Source organism: Stegodyphus dumicola, chromosome 11 (genome assembly GCF_044657685.1).
Source record: "Stegodyphus dumicola isolate Sdum_Otavi_A_Nest chromosome 11, ASM4465768v1".
NCBI classification, from domain to species: domain Eukaryota; kingdom Metazoa; phylum Arthropoda; class Arachnida; order Araneae; family Eresidae; genus Stegodyphus; species Stegodyphus dumicola.
The window spans coordinates 82,449,700-82,464,204 of NC_140778.1; the positions used below are offsets into that span (position 1 = coordinate 82,449,700).

The 14,505-nt window shown below is 29.7% G+C and overlaps 1 protein-coding gene across 1 annotated transcript in view; it reads right to left on the minus strand.

Moving 5' to 3' along the window:
* Positions 1-14,505, minus strand: part of l(1)G0020 (RNA cytidine acetyltransferase l(1)G0020) — an 86,464-nt gene that overhangs the window by 43,237 nt on the left and 28,722 nt on the right. Inside the window, exons 5-8 of the mRNA XM_085826926.1 lie at positions 11,020-11,196; positions 5,927-6,262; positions 5,249-5,484; positions 1,983-2,128 (exon numbers count right to left, since the gene is read on the minus strand). Coding sequence (XP_085683052.1) covers positions 1,983-2,128; positions 5,249-5,484; positions 5,927-6,262; positions 11,020-11,196 — 895 coding nt within the window. The remainder of the gene's footprint in view (positions 1-1,982; positions 2,129-5,248; positions 5,485-5,926; positions 6,263-11,019; positions 11,197-14,505) is intronic.

A 14,505-nucleotide genomic window follows, 5' to 3' on the forward strand; every position in this document is an offset into this window, starting at 1 on the left:
ATTCATTTATTTATTTTTTAAATTTTTCCTTTGGATTATTTAGCCTCTTTTCATTATTGTCCACATGCAATAAAGAAGAAACTATGTGCAGAAATCCAGATGATATGGCCCTTTCTCTCTGGGAGACTTCCATACAACGATGACACACTGCACTTTGTTCATCTAAAAGGTGGAAGGCCTTACATAATGTTATGTACCTGCTGAATTTTGTCATTTGTGTGTATGTATTATTAGTACTTTTGAGCAATCAAAATGCACTTGAAAGCTAAAAAAAGACTGTTAATATTTCAAAAACTTTTATTTTTGCAGCACCCTGATCCTTGACCTGACAAATATCAAGGGATGCCTGTAACTGAAATAACATATATGCATATAATGCAAAATAATAAATAAAATAAAACAAAAAGTAATTGTCTTAAATCTTGGTCAAAAATACATTAATCTGCTTAAATGCCTTTAAAAAGAGCTGCAATTTTTTTTAATAATCACCTGGAACAATACTAAATAAATTAAAGGCTGGTCAAAATATCAGTTAGAAGATTTGCATAGCAATTGCAGAAAGTGATTAATTAACTTTCAGGCATTCAACTTAATCATCACCTTCAACCCCATTATGCAAATTGATAATAATCAAAGTAATGCAAAATAATACTAAGACATATACAGGTAACATGCTCACTACAGGTAATTATTAAGTGAATACAAAATAAAATCTTGTGCTCCTTCTCTGGTGGAAATCATGAAAAGTGGTAAAAATTTTTGATTATAGATGATTTATTTTTCCTACTGAGATGACTTTCCTCCAGCTCTGCATTTTAAGATGACTTTGATGATGCTGTTTTTTATCCAAATCCTGTTTATCCAATTATCGCACAGTTAAGTCGATAAATAATCAATAACTATTATCCCACAACCTAGACAAGCTTTTTAAATATCCATAAATTGGTAAAATTGTATCTGATATTGGTTATGGACACCGAGTATGAGTACTGACACTATAACGTCAGTTCCATCTCCTTCAAACATAAATATCCCACGCAAAGAAATTAAAGGATCATGCCCCCTTCTTTTTCTGCCAACTTTTCAAGATAACTTTAAGAACCATCAGTTTTAAGTACTCCTTATTCCACAGACATTATAATTATAAACATCCATAACCTTATCTCAGTTCTGAATGCTCAGCTAAGCACTATACTAGTTGAGTGGCCTACTTTTCATCTCACACTATCAAGAACCAACTAAACAAAGATCCACAAAAATTGGGCAAAAAACCTTGTATTTAGTAGAGATTTTAACCAAGATTCTATCAATTTAAAAGCAAACTGGTACAAGTCCATTCATCAGAAGCGAAGAAGGGAGAAGCCACAACCGCAAAGAGACGATTAAAGGATCGTGGCCCTTTCTTTCTCTGCCAACTTTTCAAATTAACTTTTCGAACAAGTTTTAAATACTTCTTATTCCACAAACATTATAATCATAAACATCCATAACCTTTATCTTAGCATATCACAGTAATCTCAGCAAACTTATCTCAGTGGCATAATTTTCATCACAGCACCGTCAAATGGCACTACCTTTTTGTTTACTTTCCTTTACTTCATGTTTGCTTTTGGCATAAATATGGCTGCGGCTCTACCCTTCTTTGCTCCAATGAACAGAGACCTGTACCTATTCACACTCAAAATCAACAGAGTCTTGGTTAAAACCTATGCCAAATACATGATTGTTGCCTTGCCTAACTGTATGTTTTACTTTGGCGTGTTTCTCTTCTTTCTTAAATAGAGTTAAATTTTTAAAGACGATAAGAAATATGGTAACATGACAGGTAAAAAACATAGAAACTTAGGAAAAAAAACAGTTTAACGATGCAAAAGTTTTCTAGAAAAGGAGATAGAAGAAAATGATAAATTTATTTTTACCATGTTACCTTGTTTCTTAAGAAAGTAAATTTTAAAATAATTTATTAAAAAATAATGTCATACCTGTTACAGAACATCGTTTTAAAGATGCCTTTGCAAGTTTATTTTTGCTTGACTCTAAATCATCATCTTTAACTTGGTTATTGCTTGACTGTTTTCGTAATTGATTGATTAGTTTAAGTGAAAGAGATCTGCCAGTTCCTTCATAACTAATAAATTAAAATATATATATATACATTTCTTGAATATCATCACATTTAGGTTAAATCATCATCACATTTTATATTTCTATACATAGTACAACAGAATTAAAACAAAGATGTACAATTTTGACAATACTTTTTTTTTTTTTTTTTTTTTTTTTGTATATAGTTAAAAAATTATCACTCTGAAAAATTCTTTATTTACAGAATAGTGTTTTTAATCATACGAAGAGTTGTATTCTATAAGTATCTATAAGTGAGTGATTTCAATATTATTATGCTTATACTTCTCCCGTAAAACAACTTTCAGCTAATTCGGAAATGCATCATTAATTAACAAATATGTAATTAATGGAGATAAAAACATATTCCTTTTTTTTTTTTTTTTTTTTGTTATAAAATTTTTATTTTTGTTATTTAAAAGAGCTCACATTTTTTAACCAAGAATAAGAAATATGACACTGACTTCTTTCAGTTCCCTTATATGTTACAATTCTCTCAATAAACTTTCTATTAGCACAATATGAATTATATAAAGCAAGAATGCGGTTTCCACAATCAATAATAATAAAAGAATTTTTTTTTTTTTTTTTTACCATATTACTCACAATTTTTTTTCTCTTTTTATTAATTTTACTTTTTGAATATTAAAAGGGGAAAATTACATATCATGTTTATATCATGGAATATCATGTTTGAGGGAAGGGGTTAAAAACATCTATAAAAAGTGTATACAAACAGATGTATTAATATTAATGCTTTTCCTATTTTAAAATTACAGATTAATTATTAAATTTAATAATGTTCTTTTTACTAAAACAGTTTGCTTTTCTATCTATGTATATAATTTAATTGTTTCAATAAATGAAAAGTTATGCTGTAAATCGTATACTGAAAAAGACAAGCAGAAATATGCAAGATGCTAGAAGTAAAGAATGCAACTAAATAATTTTTTTCACTCGTGATTTACTACAGAGCCACACTTTTAGTTAATATTAAATTAAACTATCTGCTTGTTCAATTATCTTCTCATTCTATGCTCTTCTTCACTGCAAACTATATTCAAGTTACTCCTGAATCATAAAATGATTTTGAATTATCTATTAAATATTATAAGCAAATTACTTTTCAAATGTAGTGCTCAAGTTAATTAATCTTTATAAATTTTTGTGTCTAAGTGTAGAATTATGCACCTAGAAATTAAATGAAAACTGTAAATGATAATTAAGTGATAGACAGTGAGACTGAGAATAATAACCGAAACTAAGAATGACATATAAAAAACGGAAATGTTTCTTTTATGGATATTTACTTAGCAGATCATTTGAGAGCAAAGTTTTCAATCTTGTGAACAGAAAACCTATACATATTAACAGATATCTAGACTTTTAATATGTTCTGACTTAAATGCAACTTCCATGACTCTATGATAAATTTAGTGATAAAGATGACATCATTACAAACTTATCACAAAATTCCGGTTCTCAAAAAAACCATAAATTATAGTTTACTCTCAGAAGGTCTGCAAATGAATATTTTCATAAAATAAAAATTGTCACCATCTCCTAGTCTCAGAAATCACCAACGATCATTAACCAACTGTTTTCATTTAAATTTTAAGTACACAGTTCTATATTTAGCTAAACAAACTTGCAACTAAAAGGCATAGTGAATTTGCTCATTCTTAACTTCTGAGTCTTACTGTGTAAAATATCACTTTAGAATTAATATGCAACAAAATCAGTTCCTTTTTAAAAATTATGTGCTAATTTTACTTAGTTTAGCAGAAATTTTTGAAATAATTTTGCCTTATGATTAAAATTTTTCTTATCCGTATCTTCAAGCTAATGAACTCTTGCACTGGTCATTTCCTTTTTCTCTCTCCTTAAGCTGTATGAAAGAGCTTGAGAAAAAAGGAAATGAGTAATCATAGAGCTAATCCAGAATTTTAGATAACAAAAATATCTGCATTGTTTGCCAGAAAGCAAGAAGGCATGCGGAAAGGAAGGAGAAAATACCTTACATACTCCCAACTTTTAAAAGGCAACTGTGGATGACAGGACCCAGTTGCCAAATCCTGGTGGTGATAAATTATCTTTTTTTAGTTTGGGTGCCACTTGCAAAGTCATTAAGATTTTTTGATTCTGGAGACATAAAAAAATGTGCAATGCTCTTGCCGCCACATGAACCGTGGACCTTTCAAATACATATCGAGTGTGCTTCCAGTTATATTATTACGGCATGCAAAAAGGAGGGAAAAAATAACTTAGAATGCATATCATGAACATTTCCCTATTCACAATTGTCTCATTATTGATAAAGGCATGTGAGTAAATAAGTGGTGCATGAATCGATAAACTTCTCACTCTTGAACATGTACTTAATATCAAATTAATATCACAAATATTTCAATATATTCATATTAATCACATTTTGCCTTTCAACTTAAGTTGATATAATTTCTTCTACGACGAAAGGATGAAAACTGGCTTTGTTACTTTAAAATACAAGTGGCATCTCACTACTGATAATGTATCTAAAGCTCATGATTTGTCACCACCTATCTGCTACCACCACACTTAATTCAATGCATTTGTATTAACTATACTTTATCTTTCAACTTAAGGTAATAAATTTTTTCCTAGAATGGACAAAATAAAAGTTCTAACATGCTTTAACATTATTTTAGAAGTCACACAACAAAAATCAGCATTATATCTTCAAATTTTCACAGGACTAGGTTTGATGGTTTTACTGAACCATCATCCTCAGCTGCAAAAGCGCGAATGAACGAGATAAGATATAATAATTAGATAAGATAAGAAAGCCTGGACAGGAGATAAGCCACTGGCGCCATCTGTTGATGAAACCAGAACTAAAACATAATTTCTTTAAAGGCTGAAGGCAAAGATGGATTGGAATTAGCTTTAACATATTCAGGAAAACAGTTCAAATTAATAAAATATAAAATTGTTGAGTGCAGTCTGTCTCACACAGCAAAATACTTTAATTATTTATACTGAATAAAAAGGCTAATAAACAAAGAGAAAAATAACTTAGATGATTTTTTCCTAAACTTCAGATAATTAACATAAAAATATAAAATTTCACAGCTTTTGTAATTACCCGTTAATAGTAGAAGCCATAAAAACTAAATATGGACCTAGTAAACTTTTTACGAAAGGAAGAGGAATAGCAGCTGCTTCATCTATTACAACCAGTTCAACAAGCCCAATTTTTAAGTTAGAAGATGGACTAATATATTTAACAGTCTGTCGATGCTTCTGATTCACAGTGACTTGAACTATAGCTTTGTTAAATTCAGGGTTTGTAGACCTTGTTTCTTCATAGTCTGTTGTTTTCTGAAACAAATAAATTAATTAATTGAAATAAATGTTAATTAATATTATTTTCAAAAGAATATAAAACAATTTATAACAATTTTAAAAGTAACGCAGTCATCACAATCACAAAAAATACTTTGCTTTTTATTTTAATAAAAAAACTTAGTTGCCCCATCATACTATTTCTGTTATCATAAGTAACTCATTCAAAGTAAGGGTTAATAACAAATGTCTTTTATATTTTACTCATGACTTGAATTATAAAAACACTTTACACTTTTTACATTACTCATTTACACATACACACACACACACACACACACACAAAAAAAAAAAAAAAAAAATCAATCAATGAAACAGCAAATCCTACAAAAACTTTAAATGGTGTGGAAAAGAGAAACATAATAAATAATGATAAAAACTACATTAATATTACACAAATAAGTGTTTAAATACATACCTCATATCCCAATGCATCCAAACCCTCTAACAAAAATTTAAAAAGAGTTTTTAAGTTTTCAGGATGTGGTGATGTTACAAAAATATTTGTGTATTTGAAAGCAATTGCTCCAGCAATGGCAAGTCCCAAAGCAGCAGATTTTCCTCTACCTCTTGCAGAAGTGAGCGTTACAGTGCTTCGAAGAGTTTTTTCTGACAATGATTCTACGAATTTTATTACAGCTTTTGCTTGATCAAGTGTTTTGCACAATTTAACAAGCACACCCACAGGTTGTGAAGAATCTACTGAAGATTTCAAACTAATTAGTTCTTCTTCTTCAAGAGATTTTGGGCCATCCTGAAAGAAAAAAAAAAAATTCTAGAATAAAAGTGCTATTTCAAAAATAAAAATTTTGTGCATAATTGTAGAATTTAATGAATATTGCCTTTACAGTTATAGCAGAGAAGAATAAAAATGCTAAATGAATAAGTATTAACATTTGTCAGAATAATAAACATATTAAATTAACACAATTTGTTTTAATAAAGCTGAAGCATTATTGAAGAATGGCCTATTGTTACAAATTATAAGCCATTTTAGACTAAAATCAAAGTACTAATTTATTTAAATATACTAGCCCCTTGCACAGTCAACTGTCTAAAAGAGTTATCATAAAAAAGAAAAAAATATATTCTTACATAGCATAATTATTTTGACGAGTCCAGCTAGTCCAATTTCAAAAAAATACTTGGTAATCTTGTAGTATGCAATCTACCTCCTTTTTATTTATTTGTCATTTCTGTTTGCCATTACTGTATCACCCATTCGAATGAAAGCTACTCAATATTTTATTTTATGACACAATTATTATTATTATTATTATTGAATTATAAAACTCCTGAAATTTAGATTGGCTAAAGTGAAGAATAAGGGGCATGATAAATTTAGCAACTTTCGTGTGAAGCAATGCCTATCCTGGTAATCCTACTCTTTTATAGTTTCTTAATGATTTTATTTTTTAAACATTTTTTTATAACCAGAATTGATGGGACTGCAGAATATTTCTACATTGTGGGATATTAGAACAGGAATGCATCTATATAATGTTTGACATTGTACAATGCCAAGTTTGTGCAATTCTTTGATATTTTTCAAGTGAAAACAAATCGCTGTGCACATGTGCAGACGACAGTGATGGATGTAATATTACACATAAGTATAACATTTAGCATATACAAAGACAAGTTTGTGCAATTCTCTAACATTTTTGTAAATGAAACACATCGCTATGCACATGGGAAGATAACAATAATGCATATAATATTATATATAATAAACAATTTCATTAATCATAATAAATTGCCTAATACTTGTGGTAAAGCTACAAAGCAATAAAATAATAATTTCCTAATAGATTATTTAATATATTATCTCCTTTGACAAAGAACTTAAATTGAAATTATGTAATTCATTAGCATATTTAAAAATTGAATCCGGAATAAATTTAAAATGGAAAAATATGCTAATGAGTTACATAATTTCAACAGAATTTTCACTTTTGTTAAAGAAGATAATTTACTAAAAAATCTTTTAGAAAATAAATTATATAGTTTATAATTATATATTAGGAAAGTTATAGTTATATATTAGAAAATAAATTATATAGTTATATATTATAATCAAAGAGTAAAACCCTTTAAATTTATATTATTTAATTATATTCATAAATGAAACTTTTACATTACAATAAAATATAAATAAGTATACTATGATATATATATATACTCAAAATATACTCATAGTAATACATACATACATACTCAAAATTTCTTAATTAAATTTTTAATTTATATTATCTTTTTACAAACAGAGAATATTTGTTACATACTTATAGTATATATACTATGAGTATATAATAATATAGCTGTACAAAGCAAAAAAAACACATGAGTCATGGGGCCAACATGGACATAATACGTTTAAAACAATATATACATTCTGTCTTTCTGACATTTTAGATATCACAAGGTTTAAAAAAATGGTGAATGTTGTGAAATTTAGTAAATTTTCTAGGAAAAGTTGTCATTTCAACATTAAACCTAGAGATGTAAAAGTCAAAAACTTGAAAAATACAGTACAAAGTCTTTAATCCGGACTCGTTGGGACTTCGGCAATTCCGGATTAGGCGTTTTTCCAGATTATAGATCATCAATTTAAATCTGGTAAGTTGTCATGCAGAAATTATAAAATTAAAAATATGAAACCATAATTTATGAAATAAAGAGCAATTATGATCTAAAGGGTATCAAAATTTACCAAAAAAAAAGCTTAATATTTATTTGTTTACTTTATTAAACATTTTTTTCAATGTAAGTTGTTTCGTTTTATGTGCTAATACTTTCTCTTTAATTCTATAAACAGATGTAACAGATATAATTATCTTCTTCAGTTACAAAGTTCCGCTGTTCAAGTACTGTAATTGTTGTGCCGAGAATACCGACTAACTTGTCAATCAAAATTTTTTCGTTTTCACTAACATCTCTGTCACTTTATTCATGCCTTTATCCATTTTTTGCAGCAATTCCACTTTCTGTTTGATGAACATCGAAACATGCTTTCGCTTTGTAGATCCTTTGGCAGCTCCAGAATCGGAAACTCTTTTTGACATAATCGAAAAAGCAAGCTTACTTTTTATAAAATTGCTCTAACAGTCTGCAAAAAATAATAAGCCGGATCCAATTAGAAGATTAAGGAACAATGCAATCTGCAATATTAACTGAAATAGATAATTAGATAATTTTAGCCTAGCTTATACTGTCCATTATACTTTAAACGTGCATGAGTAAACGTATTATGCACATACGTAAATGCTACGCATGCGCAGAAAGTTTGTAGCTTTGAGGTTCGGATTATAGATCATTACAGATTATAGACGTCTGGATTAAAGACTTTGTACTGTATGTGTTTCTGAATAATAAAGATTAAAATAAAATAATAAAATAATAAGTAAAAATTGTACCACTAAAAATATTGTAATGCACCACAGTTTGAGAACCACCTGTGGACTACAGGATCTAGTATGCTTCGCCAAACTCCTACATGGCAAGATTGCCTTATATTACTACTGAAAGGATCCAGCTGCTGCATGAGATGATTTTCCATACCATTAGCGCTGAGAATCATAAAGGTTTGCCACTTGAAACTTTGTACTTTTTTTTGTAAGGTTTGCCAATGTGAATGAAAGCATTGTAAAAGCCCCCCACACACACACACACACAAAAACAAAAAAAACAAAAAAAAAAAAAAAAACTCATTTATCTGCACAAAGGTAGAAGCAGAATTCTTCATTAAAGATGATACACCTTTAATATTCAGCACCTTTCAATAAACTTTGGGCACAGTATCATTCTAGATATAGCTTATACAGAATTTTTACCTTTCCCACATCGTGGTGCTGTATTATAACTGGTTGCACATCTGACTAACAACTGGAAGATCCAGAATTCAAATCCCAGTGAGAGCACAAAATATTTCTCCAGTTTCCTGCCTTCTAAAAATTCTGATGCCTCTACAGCACCCAACTAAATTCTGATGGATAATAATTTGTCACCACCAACACTTGGCTAATGAGATCGTGTGTCCTTTTCCCCAGTGACCCTTTAAATGAGAAAATACAAAGAATTTCTACTTCTTCACTGTATATTCTTATTGCACAACTAGTAGCACATCCAACTAGCAACCAAAAGATTGAGAGTTTATTTCCCAGTGGGGGCACAGCTAATTATCTCATGCCTTATATCTGAAATAATCTAACAGTTTTACAAACTGATGACATCCAAGTAATGACAAGTATATTAATGGGTGGCATGTTTCCCTCAATAGTCTGTTAATGATTCAGGAAGTAAAATGCCAAACCACTGACAATATGCCTAATTATACTGAAAATAATAAGGTGTTTGATCAGTTACAACTTGTCAGATTATCAGTTTATACCCTCTATTCATTGCCAATCCTTCCATAGCCTACCCTTCTATTCTTATTAAGCACTCCATTCTGAATCAGATAAGATTCACAAGTTTATTCACCTACATGACTTACAACATCAGATTAGGTCTTTTCAGCAGATCTTAAAGCATGAAGGCAACACAACTAAATAAATGTTGCTCAGTAGCTTCATGTTTTATACTTGGTACAAATTGGAAAAGTTTTAGTATCACAGAAAAATCTGAAGGTCCTTGAATGTCCTGAAGTCAAATGAGTCGGAGCCGTTTGGCCCTTCCTGTCCCCCTTGAAACCAACAGCAGTACCAGGACCTGCACTACAATCACGAAATTACCAGTGGTTGTCCCCAAAATGTGTTAATTAACACCTTTCTTCTCAAGTACAGCTGAAGGTTGGTCAAAAGTGTAGCATAGACCTGAGGCATGGAAGTACCTCCTCTGTCTCTCAACTACGTTATTATATTTTAGATTTACACGAGATGGTATCCATATTAAACGGGGGGTAGAAAACATGGACAATGTTCTGAGAATTCAATATTCTTCCTAACATTTAGTCATCAATATTTGTTAAAGACATTGTAGTTACTTTCTGGAAATAACAAAGTGCAAGATGATAGCAGTTTATCAAATAGCCCAACTACTTTTCCTTAGCCCATTACACAAACTTCTTTTAAAATTGCTCAGTTACATATATACTGTTTTAGTGCATTATACGGTTTTTTGGTAATAAATGATAACAACACATCCTAAACAATAAAAAACAATTTTGGAAAGTACCGAGACCTCTTAAATAAATCTCTCAATACAAATTTTAGAAATGTCCTTTACATTTCCTGGCATCAAATTTTAATCATTTGTATTACACTATCGAGCAATTTACATTGCAAGCTTCATTTGGATCAGACAATGACTTCCAGAACTTTCTGATTTCTTATTACAGATCAGTTTAATATAGGCAAATGTTAAATAACTTAAAATTTAAACATTCATTCTAAGCATTTTACTCTTAAAGTGTAATCTAACTTTGAATTTAAGATAACTTTCATTTCAAATCACAAACATATTCAGTTGTATATGCAAAACTAATGTCGACAAATAGCATTAAAACTATACCAGAGATTTTGGTGGCAAAGGTTTGATACTCAAAGCATTAGATGATATTGGCAATATGTTGAGCTTATCATCTAAAACTAAACAGTCAGAACACGTAGGCAAAGACAGAATAAAACGTTCATTAAATCTGCACACAACATCTTGGTGAGCTTCTGTTCTGTAGCGTGCATGTACATCCTAAAATAAAAATAAATGTATGTTAGAAAAACAAAAGTAACACATACACAAAGACACATATATAAAAATAAGTCTTAATATCTCAATATTTCATTTTAAGCAATCAGCGATTAGTTCGTGAGTAATGGTTTAACTAAATATCAATAAGTACAGTATAGCTTGTAGTATACAATTAAATACAATTATATTACATGTATATTATATTACATGTATAATAAACAAAAACTAAACAAAAAATAAACATATATAATTTAATATAATGAGAAGCACAAGATTTTTATTATATTACCTGATGTGATTTTTATTTTTAGATATTAAGTTTTATTTCCACCAGCTTAAAAGGATGAATAAGTCATAATCGCTTCTAAATTTTACTATCACTTAAATGGATACTGAAAATTCTTCTTTTGTAATACATCATTACTATGCATAACACATCTGGTCATTCTTATGAACAAAAGTTTGATCATGTTATTATATAACTAATTTAGTGTATAAAGAGTAGATAGAAATATATCAGTTTCATTCCCGAAAAATATCACAAGACTGCATGCATTAATTTGTTCCCTTTTCTTTGTCTGCAACAGATTTACCCACGTAACAGCAAAAAATTATTCAATGAAAGCAACTAGTGAAATGTGTTATGGCCTCTCAGGAGCCCTGATATATATTTTTAAGTGTGATGTATATGGCTGGAATGCCACTGAAGATTTTAAAACAATAACATTTTTTAGAGGGTCTTTTTTTTTTTTTTTTTTTTTTTTTTTACAATATTTCTTTGCTATCTTCATCTTTGGAATAAAATGAAACACAGTCAAAAGTCTTTAATCCAGACTTGTCAGGACTTCGGCGATTCCGGATTATTGGTTTTTCCGAATTATAGATCTTCAATTTAAATCTGGTACGATGGCATGCAGAAATCATAAAATTAAAAATATCAAACTGTAATTTATGAAATAAAGAGCAATTATGATCTAAAGGGTATCAAAATTTACAAAAAAAAAAAAAAGCTTAATATTTATTTGTTTACTTTATTAATCATTTCTTTCAACGCGCGCATGCGTAAAGCATACATTACACATAGTCGAAATTAGAAAATTGCAACCAGAAAACTATTTGATGTGTATTCGTGATATTTATAATGACAAAGAATTTGATTTAAATTATATCAAAGGAGTACATCGAGATGAAATACTACATTTAGTAAGGAATCATACGATGAATAAAATAAAAACATCTGTCCTGAAGATAAGGAGAGTGCTGACAGACTTCCAGTTCATTGCGCGCCGTGACGTCCCCCCCCTCCCCGCAGAGCAGCGTGAAATTGATAAACAGGTTTCGGAATGGTTAGAGAAACAAAGGATATGCCTTTATCCATTTTTTGCAGCAATTCCACTTTTTGTTTGATGGTCATCAAAACATGCTTTCGCTTTGTAGATCCTTTGGCAGCTCCAGAATCGGAAATTCTTTTTGACATAAACGAAAGTTCAAGCTTACTTTTATAAAATTGCTCTAACAGTTTGCAAAAAATAATAAGCAGGATTCAATTCAAAGATTAAGGAACATCACAATCTGCAACATTAACTGAAATAGATAATTACATAATTTTAGCTTAGCTTATACTGTCCGTTATACATTAAACGCTCATGCGTAAATGTATTATGCGCATGCGTAAAGGTATTATGCGCAGAAAGTTTGTAGCTTTGAGGTCCGAATTATAGATCATTCCGCAATATGGACGTCCAGATTAAAGACTTTTGACTGTATATATATATCACCACAGGAGCGATGACATTGTGAACTCATACATTGAGGAACCATTATTGCATCCCCAAAAGGTGTTGATATTACCAAGCTGGACAAGCAACTCATCAAAGCTTCAGATACAAAGTTAGCACCAGAAATTGTTTTCTAAATTAGCATCAGAAAAATATCAAATCAGAATTCTTTATTGCACCTCCAATTAAAACCATAACAAATTAGCCATAAATTCACAATTTGGGGAGACTTCTTATGCTTCATGGGTTCTGGGTAATCCTAAAATTCGCCATCATGCGAAACTTCTTTTTTCATGGGAGGTGGGAACTCCAAAGTGACTGCAAACTGGATAGCAAAATGAATGTCCCTTACAGTGAACATATTTGACACTCATCTCATAAAAGGGGGGGGGTATGAATAATTCAGAAGTGCAAATTCAGCACTTCTGCAAGGAAGAGTAAAAAATTATATGAAATTTGAGGGGAGAGGAGCACAATAAATGTTCGGTATGATATCAATTGCTGCTAGTGCCTTTTATGACGAAAAACACTTGTTTGTAACACCCTGTCTTTATATGTAATAATTTTGAATTTATGCCATTTTGGATGATGCTGATGAAGTTTTACCAATATTTACAAAGAAGCAATATAGTAATCTCCCTTTCACTAATCTGAAACAAAATGATTGATTCACATTACTAAATTTTATTTTATATTCCAGAGCATTGATTTATATAAAGAAATATTATTTCCACAGAAATATTGTACAATATGAAAAATAATGTGTACTTTTTCATGCTTTTTTTAATCTCCTATCCCATCACAGTTTTTGCAAAAATTAAAAATAATAATTTATAGTTATTTGGTTCTAAGCACACTTTCAAAACATCAAATTTGTAAAAAATTACAACATTTTATATTAGATGCAATTTAGAGCAGACATCCCAGTGCTATTTTTAAAATGCACCGTTTCCCTTTTTTGTTCTCAGCAGGAGTAAACAACAGGATTTTTAATATGCAGCTAATTAGTTAACAGCAAGATTATGGCCTGTACATTTGAATCTATCTGAAACACACTTTTTTTTAGATATCTTTTTTCAGATGATCTCTCCCCTCCCTTTCCATAGAATATACCAAATAAATAAGGGAAAGACTGTTAAAGCTTCAATGAATATAATGCTTTCTGTAATTGATTTTCATGCAACTACTTTTTGTTAAAAATACATTCATACATAATTATTCAAATGCATTATTTATACTTGTATAATTATTCAATTCCAAATTATTTAATAAAATTTAAAAAGTTTTTAAAATTATAATGCATACATTCCTCTTATCTGATGTTTTAAAAAAAATAACATATTCTAAAACCTACACTACTAACATTTCACACTATCTTTTATTTCATCCTCAACGCTGCCAAGGTTTTGGCCCCAAAACTCTCAACTTCCCAAAAAGGCAAGATTAAGATGGTGTTTCCCTAATTATAATTCAAATTTGACCCTCCAATTTTGTACCATGCCTTTTTTCCTTCTAATACTTATGCTAGCTT